Source organism: Homalodisca vitripennis, unplaced genomic scaffold, assembly GCF_021130785.1.
Source record: "Homalodisca vitripennis isolate AUS2020 unplaced genomic scaffold, UT_GWSS_2.1 ScUCBcl_2805;HRSCAF=7908, whole genome shotgun sequence".
Classification (NCBI taxonomy): Eukaryota; Metazoa; Arthropoda; class Insecta; order Hemiptera; family Cicadellidae; genus Homalodisca; species Homalodisca vitripennis.
The window spans coordinates 15988-29472 of NW_025778913.1; the positions used below are offsets into that span (position 1 = coordinate 15988).

The 13485-nt window shown below is 44.3% G+C and overlaps 1 protein-coding gene across 1 annotated transcript; it reads left to right on the top strand.

Annotated features, from left to right (window-relative positions):
* Positions 1–5423: 5423 nt before the first annotated feature.
* Positions 5424–7616, top strand: LOC124372251. Its single transcript, XM_046830628.1, has 2 exons — positions 5424–7012; positions 7112–7616. The coding sequence occupies exons 1-2, from the start codon at positions 5424–5426 to the stop codon at positions 7614–7616; spliced, it is 2094 nt and encodes a 697-aa protein (XP_046686584.1).
* The last annotated feature ends 5869 nt before the right edge of the window (positions 7617–13485 follow it).

Sequence of the window (13485 nt, forward strand, 5' to 3'; positions counted from 1 at the left end):
TATGTATTTCATACCTTTGTTTTCACCAGCGTACGGTAGCATCTCTACAAGATCCGCTTGGTACAAATCGTCTTTACCTTTTAAGGTGACGCCACGCCTCTTGAAATTGCGACGAGCCGGTCTGTGTAGCTCGTTAGCTATTGCTTGACGCTTGTCCATTACGCAAATGATGAATATCTAAGTAATCTTTTATATTTAACCCCCTAAATTCTACAGCCCCTCCACCGCTGTAGACCGTGGCATGCTCCAAAAGACGCTAGTTCATGCCTCCGTTATCCCCTGGCATTACCGATGGTTGTCAACACTCTGATCGACTGTCAACACGCCGACCGGGAATACCCATACAGCCCCAACCAACGCTGTATGCTGTGATGGGACAACGAGTTCCCACCTCCCTTCCTTGTCCGTTGAACAAGGGTATTCTCTCGAGCAGCGATAAAGACCGAGAGTATGATACTATATTCCCTTTAGTAGTGGTAGTAGGATTGTGGAAAGAGTTTATATAATCTAGAGTCTGCAGAGGCATAAATCGGATTAGTGGCTGAAATTAGCCTTATTGCATACTTCATATCATTATACACCTGCTGACGTAAACACGGGTTTCCGAGCGCTTTAACAGGGTGGTGGACGCTAGAGGTGCCCGTCCAGTGAAGGTTTCCACCCATCTACATGCGTGAGTCCTCGCACCTTACATGGTCACACCTCGTAACGACCGAAGGAAAAGTTTGTTTTCTACGGTGTTTAGACCAACCTCCTCGTCACCCCGGCTCTGGAACCGCGAATACAACAGCGCAGGAAGTGCGTCACAACATGTGTTGACCACATGTGCTAGTAGAGGCGCCGTTCTGCCACGTATCCCGCTCTCAGTACTGAGTTCGGCTCCGTGCAGAGTGCTACCAATTATTCTTGGTGCGTATCACCTATACTCGTTTCTCGTTGATACGTTTTTCAATAATACCACTATCACGATCATCCTCTGCGTCATCCGTGGTCTCCAGTGCTAGTGATTAGTAGTTTTTTGCGGAATTCGCAATCAGGATATTCGGGTGAGGAAGATGAAGAACCAGAATATTTCCGGTGTCGTGGTGATGGTGGATGGAGTACGACTAAAGGGAATACAGTACAGAGGTAAATTTATTCATTATTTTCTCATTTTCGCTCCAAACTCAATTCGACTGTGACAATAGACTCATTACTTGTTAACATAATTCTGTATTGTCAGCATAAGGTACCATCTAACTGGTTTTTGACATTTTACAATAACCATAAGGCAGGGTTCCATACTCACCTTCGCGTCTGCGTTTTGGACCTGTAATTTTGAAAACCTTTGTCTCTTTGACAGTAACTATTTGCCTGGACTTTGTTCTCCTAATTCTGTTTTCTTCAATATCGAGTGTTACCCAGGTTTCACTAAGAACCATTTCTTTAAGTTTTTCAAAATTTAGATTTTTTGAAGTTTTTTAGGTTTAAGAGTGAGACCCTTGATTTTGCAGACAGATACAAAATCGTTTTTGTTTGTGGAAAAAACGCGATAAGCATACGTCTTTGGACCACCGGAAAACAAATTCTACAATATGAGATCCGGGACCAGGGTTCAAATCCTGGGCGGCTTGGTATACTTTTTGCGTCCTCACTTGTCGCTACCAGAATGTTGTAAGCCGTCTCTACCAGATAGCAGCACCGCAGTCGCACACGTACGCTAAGAAAAATAGTGTTACAGTAGGCATACTTTTTGCGTCCTCACTTGCCGCTACCAGCATGTTGTAAGCCGTCTCTACCAGATAGCAGCACCGCAGTCGCAAAGCTAAGAAACTACAGCTGATATGGAAAAAACCCGTTGATCGCCGGGCGCCCCGCGCCGCACGTACAGCCATATCGCGCCGCCACGCACAACTCGTCTCCGTGGTCCAGTGGTCAGCGCGACAGTCTCGCATTCGTAGGGGCCCGGGTTCGGATACCGGCCGCCGGAGACACAAATTTTTGTTCATCCGCCATGACACCGTCCGCCATCGCTCGTCCGCCATCGCTCGTCCGCCATCGCTCTCGTAAGGTGGGGGGCTTGCTGCTCTCCCATTGGCTGGGGGGGTCGTCGCAGGGGGTCTAGGAGGGGGCGGGGGGTGTGGGAGGGGGGAGGGGAGGGGGGCAGGGGGCGTGGCCTAGCCGCCATTGCTGCTTTCTCATTGGTCCAGAATAACTCCATAAGAGCCCATGTTACGGCCAAAGTGGCGCCCGTTCTACTTGTATTATTTTTTAATTTTTTATAAAGTAATTAGTAGGTATAAAAATTAATTTTACTATTAAGATTTTATTGAAATAAATTTAAAAGCCATACAATTTGTATTTTTTTATTTACAATAAAATATATCAAACCAACATACAATATAAAAGCAAGTAAAAGATATAAAAGAATTTGAAATTTTGTTATTTTCAATTCACTGGCTTTAAATTCAGTAATATTTATAAATCCAGACGGATATGTTTTAGAAATGTGATAAAACCAAGTAATTTGATAGTACCAAATGTTTTAACAACATTTACACTAAAATAGTACTATTTTAAAATTTTTCAAATAGATCCAAGAGTCTTTCTTTTAGATAGGTTAGTTTAATGAAAAGAGTTTACTGGTTGTGTATTGGTTAGTATACTAAGCTAATAAAACTAAATAGTTCCTTATCATCGTTGGTTATTTTAATGGTCTATCTTGAAAAGGCATAAACTTTTAATATATTATTTCCGGAAATAAATAAGATATATATTGCAAGATTGGGTTTTTAAACAAATTGCTTTACTAGTTCCTTGTCACCCAGATTATTATCTAGATTACTGTGTGTTGTAGTGAGTCGTAGCCGTTATCAATGAACCGATCATTCTATCAGAGGTGCTCAGGCTGATTAACTCTCCCTCCACCATTCATTAACTTAATACTATCGGTTCGTCCCCACTGATTAGGCAATCGAGTCATTTATATTGATATATACATTACTGTGGTGTTGCAGCAAGTTTTTAGTCCAAAATTGTTGATTACATTATTGGTCTATACAATGTTGCTCTGGTTCGTAAATTCTCCCTTCACCCTTCATTAATAATATCGGTACGTCTTGACTGATTAGGCAATCGAGTTATTTATATATCAATGTGTTATATCAAGTGCTTAGTCTAAGTTGTTGATAAAATGATTATTCTATCAGCTGTTGCTCAAGTTGATTAAAATTCTCTTCACCGATTATTAAATCAATGCCATCGCTAAGACTCAACGGATAGGTAATCGAGTTGTTTTAATTACAGTGTGTCGTAGTGAGTGCCAGTCTACATTGTTGATAATATGATTATTCTATCAGCTGTTGCTCAAGTTGATTAAAATTCTCCTCACCTATTATTAAATCAATGCCATCGCTAAGACTCGACGGATAGGTAATCGAGTTGTTTTAATTACAGTGTGTCGTAGTGAGTGCCAGTCTACATTGTTGATAAAATGATTATTCTATCAGCTGTTGCTCAAGTTGATTAAAATTCTCTTCACCTATTATTAAATCAATGCCATCGCTAAGACTCAACGGAGAGGTAATCGAGTTGTTTTAATTACAGTGTGTCGTAGTGAGTGCCAATCTACATTGTTGATAAGATGATTATTCTATCAGCTGTTGCTCAAGTTGATTAAAATTCTCTTCACCGATTATTAAATCAATGCCATCGCTAAGACTCAACGGAGAGGTAATCGAGTTGTTTTAATTACAGTGTGTCGTAGTGAGTGCCAGTCTACATTGTTGATAAGATGATTATTCTATCAGCTGTTGCTCAATCAAGTTGATTAAAATTCTCTTCACCGATTATTAAATCAATGCCATCGCTAAGACTCAACGGAGAGGTAATCGAGTTGTTTTAATTACAGTGTGTCGTAGTGAGTGCCAATCTACAATGTTGATAAGATGATTATTCTATCAGCCGTTGCTCAAGTTGATTAAAATTCTCTTCACCGATTATTAAATCATTGCCATCGCTAAGACTCAACGGAGAGGTAATCGAGTTGTTTTAATTACAGTGTGTCGTAGTGAGTGCCAGTCTACATTGTTGATAGAATGATTATTCTATCAGCTATTGCTCAATTAGATTTAATACTCTCTCCATCGTTCATTAACTCAATTCCGTCACTAAATTTTGTTTATTACTGAGTAAAGGCAACGGTTAAACTTTCAGGTTATTTTATTGCAGCTGCTTAAAACTATGGATTTGTAAGTATTAAACAAGTAATTTATTGTTATAACTAGTTGTATTTCTTTAGATTTATTGAATATTTTTGCAAGGTCATAGCATTAAAAGCTCTAAAAATCGGGTATTTGCAGTTTGTTACAAACCCATAAGAGTTGCATTAAATTTGCATATTTATAATGCATCAAATAATCGGAAAACTATTTCGGTAGCTACGGTTGCTAAAATGAAGATATAAGGGCAACCCTCAGTCAGACAGGCTAGAACATAAAAAATGGGTGATAAGCATCTTAGAGTCCTGGAGGTTTGAAAAAGTCTCAAAAATGTAAAAGACCCCTGTCATCACGCTATAAATGTTTCTCAGAAGCTAGATAATGACAATAAATACTCAGTATATCGTATATGAAGCGGAGGTGGACACAAAGGATACATGATAACAAGCTGTTATAATAACAAGTTACATGCGTTATACTCATACTAAGTTATAAATAACTAACATATTAATAGATCTCCCAGGGGCTGGTTACTCGTAACCAGACGGGGTTGGCGACCCCGGGTTCCCCGAGCAAGTGGTCAGTATAGACTGGTTGGCATTATGCGTCCCAGGATAAAGCTGTGCAGACTATCAGCGCAGCCCATGTACTGACTGCGCTGTGGGTGCTACAGACAGGGAGAAGCGTCCCTGGTCAGTAGAGTTAGTACATTTCCACCTTAAAGCGTATATGCACTGATTGATACTAGCTTGAAGTGGTTTACCCGCAAAACGCCCATGATTACCCCGCATGGGTGAAACAGGAATCTAGGTTCACGTGGTGTGCTGGTGACTGAGGACAAGGTCTGCCTGCGGGATTCTGGATCCAACACTTTACTTTGCTATCACTAAACCCTGGATGTACTGCGGTTGAGACTTGGCCCATCTTAACCAGGGGGCCCCCCGTTTGGCTCAGTCAGCGGTGGAGGTGTTGGGCAAGGGGCTTTCAATTCTGATATCCTACTGAACTCTCCAAGGCCGCTATACTTGGTCAGTGTTGCGGATAAAGAGGGCAAGGGACGGAAGGATGGATTGGAGGTTCCTATGGAGTCGTAGGGGAGCGGGAGGCGGAATGCTGGCCTGCTGGGTAGGACCCACTGGCCGGTCGCTGGCTTATGCCCCGGCTGTGGTTCGGGAACGAGCCCCTGCACCTGAATGGGGATAAATGCCTCAATAAACATAATGTATGGTAAATCTGGACCATCTTCGACAAAGGAAAAGAAAGGAAGGACAAGGAACGCCGGTTCTGGCGGGTCCCATGCCTTTTGGGAAGAGCTCGAAAAACATTCGTTCTCCACCTCAAGGTGCTTTTTCGGGAGCTCAATCGGCTAGGTCATCAACGTCCGAAGAAAAAGACACGCTCATGGAGATTGCTGAAAGCACGTTCAATAAGGACGGTACACTTCTCAATGAGAACCTACATAGGAAAGATAACAGGGAGAGTACGAATGTGACGGAGCAGCCTAAGAGTCTTGCGAGAGCAGTCCCCAATTTAGAATCTCTTAGGCAATTGGCTGACACGGCAAACACTGAAGAGGAACAGGGTCTCAAAGCCATTGAAGAAGTCCTGAAAGAATTTGAAGCCGTTATGAAGACGAACCATCGAGTTCCCACTGTAATTAAGAGTGGCGTGGCGAGGATCAGGGAGTCTTTGTACGGAATCCACACGAGCCGGAAGCAGCGTAGTGAGGCAGTCACCTCGGAACGAGAATTGGTCGGCGCCACTACCTCTCCAGTCGAGATGAGGAGTGGTGAGAGGAAGAGGGCAATGCCAGATGAAGTTGCAAGACTGGAGGTCAATTTGCCTCCTCTAACGATAAGTAACCCGGTGGGGAGTGGCACGCCGGCTAGGGCTAGTCCTGAGCCGGTCACCCCACACCTGAAAAAGGGCCCATCTAACGCCGAACGGGTCCACTCAGAGGAGCAACTCTGGCAAGAAGACCGTCAGAATAGGAAGAAAAGGCTTAGAAAAGAAAAGCAAGCTGCGAAGACCGTAAAGAAGAATTCCGAGGCTGTGCAGAAACAGGCAGCTCCTGCCGCCTCCTCTGCAACGGCAAAGCTGAGGAAAGAAGAGAGGAGGAAGACGCGTCCGGATGCAGTCCTCATTCGACCAACCACTGGTAAGTCGTATGCGGACCTGCTAAAGGACATCCGTTCAAAGATAAAGCCGGAGGACTCGGGGGCGGAAGTCAGGGCTATTCGTCCGACCCGCACCGGCGGTCTTCTGGTGGAGCTCGGGTCGAAGACCACAGACAAAGACGGGTTCAGCTCGGCTTTGAAGACGGCCATTGGCGAGAGCGGCACCGTCAGTGTTTTAGAACCTAGAGCCTCGATAGAGATCCGAGACCTAGACAGTTTCTCTACGGGGGAGGAGGTTCAGGAGGCTGTTGAAAGGGAGCTCGGTGCTAGCGCAGGGGTGGTCAAGGTGTTCCTGACACAACCAAACAGAAGGGAGCAGAAACTCGCAGTTGTCTCTCTGTCTGAGTGGGGAGTTAATCAGCTGCTGAGGACTTCAAAAATCAAAATTGGGTGGGTCAATTGCAGGATTCGTCGAAGGGTGGAAGTGACCAGATGCTTCAGATGTTTCGGCTACGGCCATCTGCAGACGGACTGCAAGGGACCCGACAGGAAGGCATTGAACCTTTGCCTGAAGTGCGGGGAGAGCGGACACAAGCGAGATACCTGTGCTGCTAAAGCAAAGTGCTTTCTGTGTGCTAACGAAGATCAGGACACCGTTGACACCAAGCACACTCCTGGCTCGAGAACCTGTCTCACGTTTAAGAGAGCTCTTGAGGCTTCTAGAACAAAAAAGTGATGCGTGTGCTCCAAGGCAATCTCCATCGTAGTCGAGTAGCTAACGATCTTCTTTCCCAGCTTATTCTGGAAAAAACAGATCGATCTGCTCATCTTAAGCGAGCACTATCGTGACCGGGTTGGACCCAACTGGTTTCCGGACTATCTGGGGACCACTGCCATCTGGGTCCCGAATACCAACGTGTTGGTTAAAGGTCACGGTAGGAACAGAGGAATTGTATGGGTGAATGCCAGCGACGCAATTTTTGTGAGCTGCTACTTCTCACCTAATGTTAACATAGCAGATTTCCAGAATCAGCTGGATGACCTAGAGGATATTATCTTGACCCTAGGTAACAGTAGGATAATCTTAGCTGGAGACTTCAACGCCAAGTCTGTAGAGTGGGGCATGCCTGCGACGGATGTAAGGGGTTTCCGGATTCTGGAGATGGCAGCCCGGACCGGTCTAGTGGTCTCTAATGTGGGGAGTGCACCCACTTTCAGAAGACCAGGTTACAGACAGACCATCCCCGATTCACTTTTTCGTCGGAGGGACTCGCAGGAAGAATCACGGATTGGAGGGTGATCGAGGATTATACCGGTTCCGATCATCAGTACATCACCTTCAGTCTTATCGGAAGCAGACTGAGCCGAATCGTACCAACTCGGGCTTCAGGCTGGAATGCTTCTAGGCTCAGTGCTGAATCCTTGTCCTTGGCGATTGACGAGGGCAAGGAGACAGTTCTCTCTTTAGCGGGTAGTACCACAAACATTGTTGACGCCACTATGAGTCTCATTGCGCGCGGTTGTGACGCCGCAATGCCACGGAAAAGATCCTTGGGGAGAAACAGATGCTCGGCTTACTGGTGGACGGAGGATATCGCCAATCGACGGAGAGTTTGTTTGAGGCTTAGACGGAAGGTCACCCGGGGAAGAAGGAGGGGGGGTCTATTTCCCGAAGCTCTAATGCAAGAGTACAGGGATGCCCGTAGAAGTCTCAGGCAGGCGATCACGGTGAGCAAGGCCTCCAAGTGGAAGGAACTTCGCCGATCCTTGGGGACTGGGCTACCAAATCGTCATGCGACGGCTAGGTGCCCAATCTGCTAGCCCTAACATGAGCGCAGCCGAACTGGAGGTAATAGTTGATGCTCTGTTTCCGTCTCACCAGATTAGGCCGGAGGAGCATATCGCAGTTCGTCCCGAAGAGGTGCCTCCGTTCACTGAACTAGAGCTGAAAAGCGCCATCGCTTCGATGCGCTGTAGGAAGGCTCCCGGGCCCGATGGAATCCCAGTGGAAGTGCTTAGAGTAGTGGCTAGTGGTTCACCGCAGCTGTTGCTTAATATGTATAACCGCTGCCTGCTGGAAGGCGTGTTCCCTCCTCGTTGGAAGATCCAGCGCCTAGTGTTGGTCAGCAAGGGAAAAGGAGACCCCACAAGCCCTTCCGCATACAGACCCCTCTGCATGCTGGACACAGTGGGAAAACTCCTCGAGCGTTTGATCAAGCCTAGGCTGATCCAGGCTGTTGAAGCGGCTGGAGGACTTTCTGACCGCCAGTTTCGGTTTCCGCGCGGGTCGTTCTACGATTGGTGCTGTCGGTGAGGTTGTCAGAGCGTTCGAGTCAGTACAGCAGGGAGATCATCGGTACCGCAAACTGGTAATGCTGGTAACACTGGACGTAAGGAACGCCTTTAACTCGGCCAGTTAGGCTGACATGCTCGGTGCCCTACAGTCCACGTTTTTCATTCCAACATCTTGAGGCTGCTAAATAACTACCTTAGGGATCGGAAACTGGTCTTTGGAACGTTGTAGGGAAGTGACGGCAGGTGCTGCCCAAGGCTCGATTCTTGGCCCAGACCTGTGGAACATCATGTACGACGGGGTTCTTCGTATGGAGATGCCCCACGACACCTTCCTCGTAGGTTATGCAGATGACATTGCCGTAGTCATAACCGCGAGAGAGTTGGATGAGGCCCAGAGATTGCTAGGTCTAGCTCTGAGGCGAATACTCTGTTGGATGGGTGAGCATGGACTGTCTTTGGCCACCGAGAAGACAGAGATCGTGCTTCTCACGAGGAGGAGGATAGATCCCGTCGTGCAGCTAAACGTCAACACGGAACTCATCGATACCAAACGCTGCGTCAAGTATCTAGGAGTGAGAATGGATTCCCGTATGACATTCTGGGACCACATCGCCTGTGCGGCCGAGAAAGCTGAAAAGATTGTGGCCAATCTGAGTAGGCTCATGACCAACGTCGGTGGACCCGCAGAGACTAAGCGCCGAGTCCTCATGTCCGTGACGAACTCGGTTATCCTCTACGGTTGCGAGATATGGGCGGATGCCTTGCGGCAGAAGCGTTACAGGAAGAAGGTCGTGGCGGTGCAGAGGAGAGGAGCTCTCCGGATTTCATCTGCCTATCGTACCGTTTCGGAGCCGGCCGTCCTTGTGATTGCGGGGGTAATTCCCATCGATCTTCTTGCTCTTGAGCGGAAGCGTTTATACGATGGGAATGGCACTGTCAGCCGTGCTACTGCCCGTTCGCACACAATGGATGAGTGGCAAACTCGATGGGAGACGGAGAGTCGAGGACGTTGGTCTTATAGGCTCATAGGTGATCTGAGGAGATGGACCGAAAGAGAGCATGGAGAGGTAGACTTCTACCTTACCCAGCTTCTCACTGGGCACGGTTGTTTCGGCTTCTACCTTAACAGAATGGGGAAGATCCCGAGTCCGGAATGCCAGTACGGGGATTCGGATGCGGACGATGCCCTGCACACCTTCTTCAAATGTGGAAGGTGGGAAACGGAGAGAAGGGAACTGGAGGCAGCTATCGGGCATGTTTCGCCGGAGACTCTTATAGAAGAGATGTTGTCCAGTCCCGAATCGTGGAACGCTGTCGCTGCGTTCTGCAAGAGGGTGCTAAGGCAAAAAAGAAGAGAGCAGCTATAAAGCACCAGAATAGCTCATGCTGGTGGATTTTAGATTGAAGTAATGCCCATTGGGCGAACGATGGCACCCTCTTGAAGTAGTTGCAGAGATGCGTTCCCGAGAGGGTTTCCAATGCCTGGACCGGTAGGTTTTTAGTGGGTGAGAGTCCCACACACCAGGGCGAACACCTGTCCCTGACGGTGCATAATGCATTTTCCTAATAGAACAATTCAATACTGTGAACTGCCTATGTGAAAATTTGAAAACAATGACATGTTTTAGACAATTTTGGTTTTATACATACGGAGCAACCTTTATGCTAATGGAATTGTTTGTACCTAAACTTTCACTACGGAGCAATCCACACTGAATTCAGGAATTGCAAACCCAGTACTCATACAAAAATTTTGGCATTGTCGAATATAAGTTTCGTTCTTTATCGCAAACAATCCGACAACAAACTAAAACACATAATACACACTATGAAATTTGGTTGAAACAGGAGCTCACCCATTACACCTTATGAAATAAACGTTAGTACATGCCTCAACAAAGTCAAACCCCGGCGCGCAGTTTAGGGTTACGTATGGGCAACTGGCAAACGAGGGGCAGTAGAATGACCTACCAGACATCTAAACTTGACGTCACTAAATTATATTACTTAACACAACCGAAAATCTAAGATTTTATTAAACGAAATCAACGGATTTACTTCAACGTCATTAAAGCTTAACAAAATAGTTTTTTTCCAATACTAAGAGGAATTATCCAGAATTTAATGCAATTTATTAATGCCGATCCTAATGCGTGACTGTGGAAAGAAAGCAATTCAAACACAAGCTGTAAGTGGTCTAAATGTTATAACTAGCAGTTATAAATTATAAATCCATAAATTATAAATCCAGCAGTTAGAACTGTTGTTGTGGGTGATTTCAATGTTAATCTCTCTGTTGCTGACATGAAAGTAGATAGTCTTTTATCCATGATGGCATCTCACGATTTAAGCAATAAAGTAACTTCATTTACGAGGGAATTTAAAAACTCCCGGTCCCTAATCAATCACGTATATACTGATCTTTCTGAAGACATTTTCAGTTGCTCTGTCGTGATAAATGCCTTGTCCGATCACCATGCACAAATCTCACATATCAGGTGTTTATCTAGTCCTGATTGCCCTATGTTTATGCTTAAGCGATCATTTGTAGAGGATAATGTTCGTATTTTTAGACATCTTCTGGGTAGGGAAACATGGCATGATGTTTATGCAGCTAGAACAATGGATGATAAGATGAGCTTGTTTATGTCCTCTATAGAGTTTTATTTCATTCAAGCTTTTCCTGAGAAAAGAGTTCGGATTCGTGGGCGTTCTCCAAATGCCAAAGTGTCTTTAACCCAGGAGCAAATTGAGCTACGTGGTTTTGTTGCGCATTGGTATTATAAAACTAAAGACCTGAGTTCTTCTGATGAGAGAAGAAAACAATAGCTTTCTTTAAAGAGGCAATATAGGGCTAGTGTGAGGGAAGCTAAGTCATCTAAAGTTAAACATTTACTGTAGACTTCCTCAAATAAAATTAAGACTGTGTGAGACATAGTGAACGAGCATAGAGGTAAGGCATAAGTTTTGGCAGATATCCCTCGACCCATCAAGGATAGTAATGGAGTCATTGTTAGGGATCCGAAAGACGTTTCCAACTTATTCAATGATTTCTTCATTAATGTGTCGAATGCAAGTTCATCTTCCATAATGCAATTATGGAAGACATCTTTCCTTAATTAAGACGACGTCTATTCTTCAACAACAATCATGTGCAGGGGTGTCTTCATTTTTCTTTTCACCTGTTTCTGAAGTGGAAGTATCTGACATCATCAGATCTAAAAACCAAAGGCTTCTTCTGGCTTCAACAATATATCATCGAAGATTCTTAAATCATGTACGGAGTATTTTGTTTGGCCACTTGCTCGTTTGATAACTTTTTCGTTTGAAAATGGCGTGTTTCCTGACATTTTAAAGTTGTCTATAGTGAAGCCGTTACATAAAAGGGGACTGGTTGAGGAACTTGATAATTTCAGGCCTATTTCGATTGGATCGACATTTTCTAAGGTGTTTGAGAAGGCAGTTTTGATAAGATTAACGGCTTTCCTGGAGAGTAATATCGTTTTGTTTGACAAACAGTTTGGATTTGTCAAGGGAGGCTCAACTGTGAAGGCAATGTTTGCTCTCTTGGATAAAGTTGTTAAAGCTCTTGATGAAGGAAAGTTTTCTGCTGGTATCTTTTTTGATTTGAGAAAAGCATTTGACATGGTTTCGCATGAACTTCTTTTGCAAAAGATTGACAGAGTGGGTGTGCATGGCTTGGTAAACCAATGGCTGTCATCTTTCTTGAGTCAGCGTAGACAAGTTGTGGAAATTCCATACGTTGACGTAAATACTAGAAAAAAAGCTTTTCTGACGAGCAGATTGTCAAGACGAGTGTGCCACAGGGCTCCATACTTGGACCCCTTCCTATTTATTTTGTATGTGAATGACCTCAGCAGTTGTGTTTCGAGGGACTTGTTGTGTTTGTTTGCGACACTTGTAATTGATGAGTCTTGTCGTTTCAATATGGAGATAAATACGTTTGTTCAGTGTAATTCAATAGTCCAGTGGTTTCAGAGTAATGGTTTGGCCGTGAATACTGATACAACTACAATGCTAGACTTTTCAATTTCATCAAGACGCAATGACTCTTTGAGTGTTTGGGTTGGCGATACAGAGGTTTGTTCTGAGCAATTAGTCAAGTTTTTAGGCCTAATTGTCTATAGGAATCTTAACTTCTCCTTTCATGTAAATCATGTCGCACGTAAAGTCTGTGCTGGTATTTTTGTTCTTCGTAGACTTTCGTCTTTCACGGGCACCGATGTGCTTCTGACTTCATATTTTGCATTAGTTTATCCCTACCTTTCATACTCTGTTGAAATTTGGGGTTTTGAAAATTGCAGAACAAACCATGTCTTTCTTTTGCAGAAGAAAGCGGTGTGAGCTATTGCTGGCATCCGCCAATAAGAATCCTGCAAATCACACTTTAAGAAGTTCAATCTGCTTACTTTTCCAAGTATATATATTTACCACACATTGGTATTTTTTAAGCAAAACCAGGGCATTTTCGAGTCACTAATTTCGCAGTCCGGACACTATCTCAGGAATAGCAACAAATTAAATATTCCCCCCATGCAACCTCTTTTTTGAAACATCACTGTTTTTATAATGCCGTATTTTTTTTATAATTCTCTTCCTGTGGATCTAAAGAATGTAAATGATATAATGGTCTTTAAGAGAACACTGAAGGCTTTTTTAATAGAAAAATGTTTCTACTCCCTCAGTGAATTTGTTGGAAATAAATAGTCTGTATGTATAGATATAAAAACTGTACATATTTATGACGCAATCCAATGCATGTTACATGTCTGATGGCAATAAAGGATATTTGATTTAACGTCAGGCAATCACATTCTTAATAGGCCTAATAAAGTCAGATGTTGGTATTTATT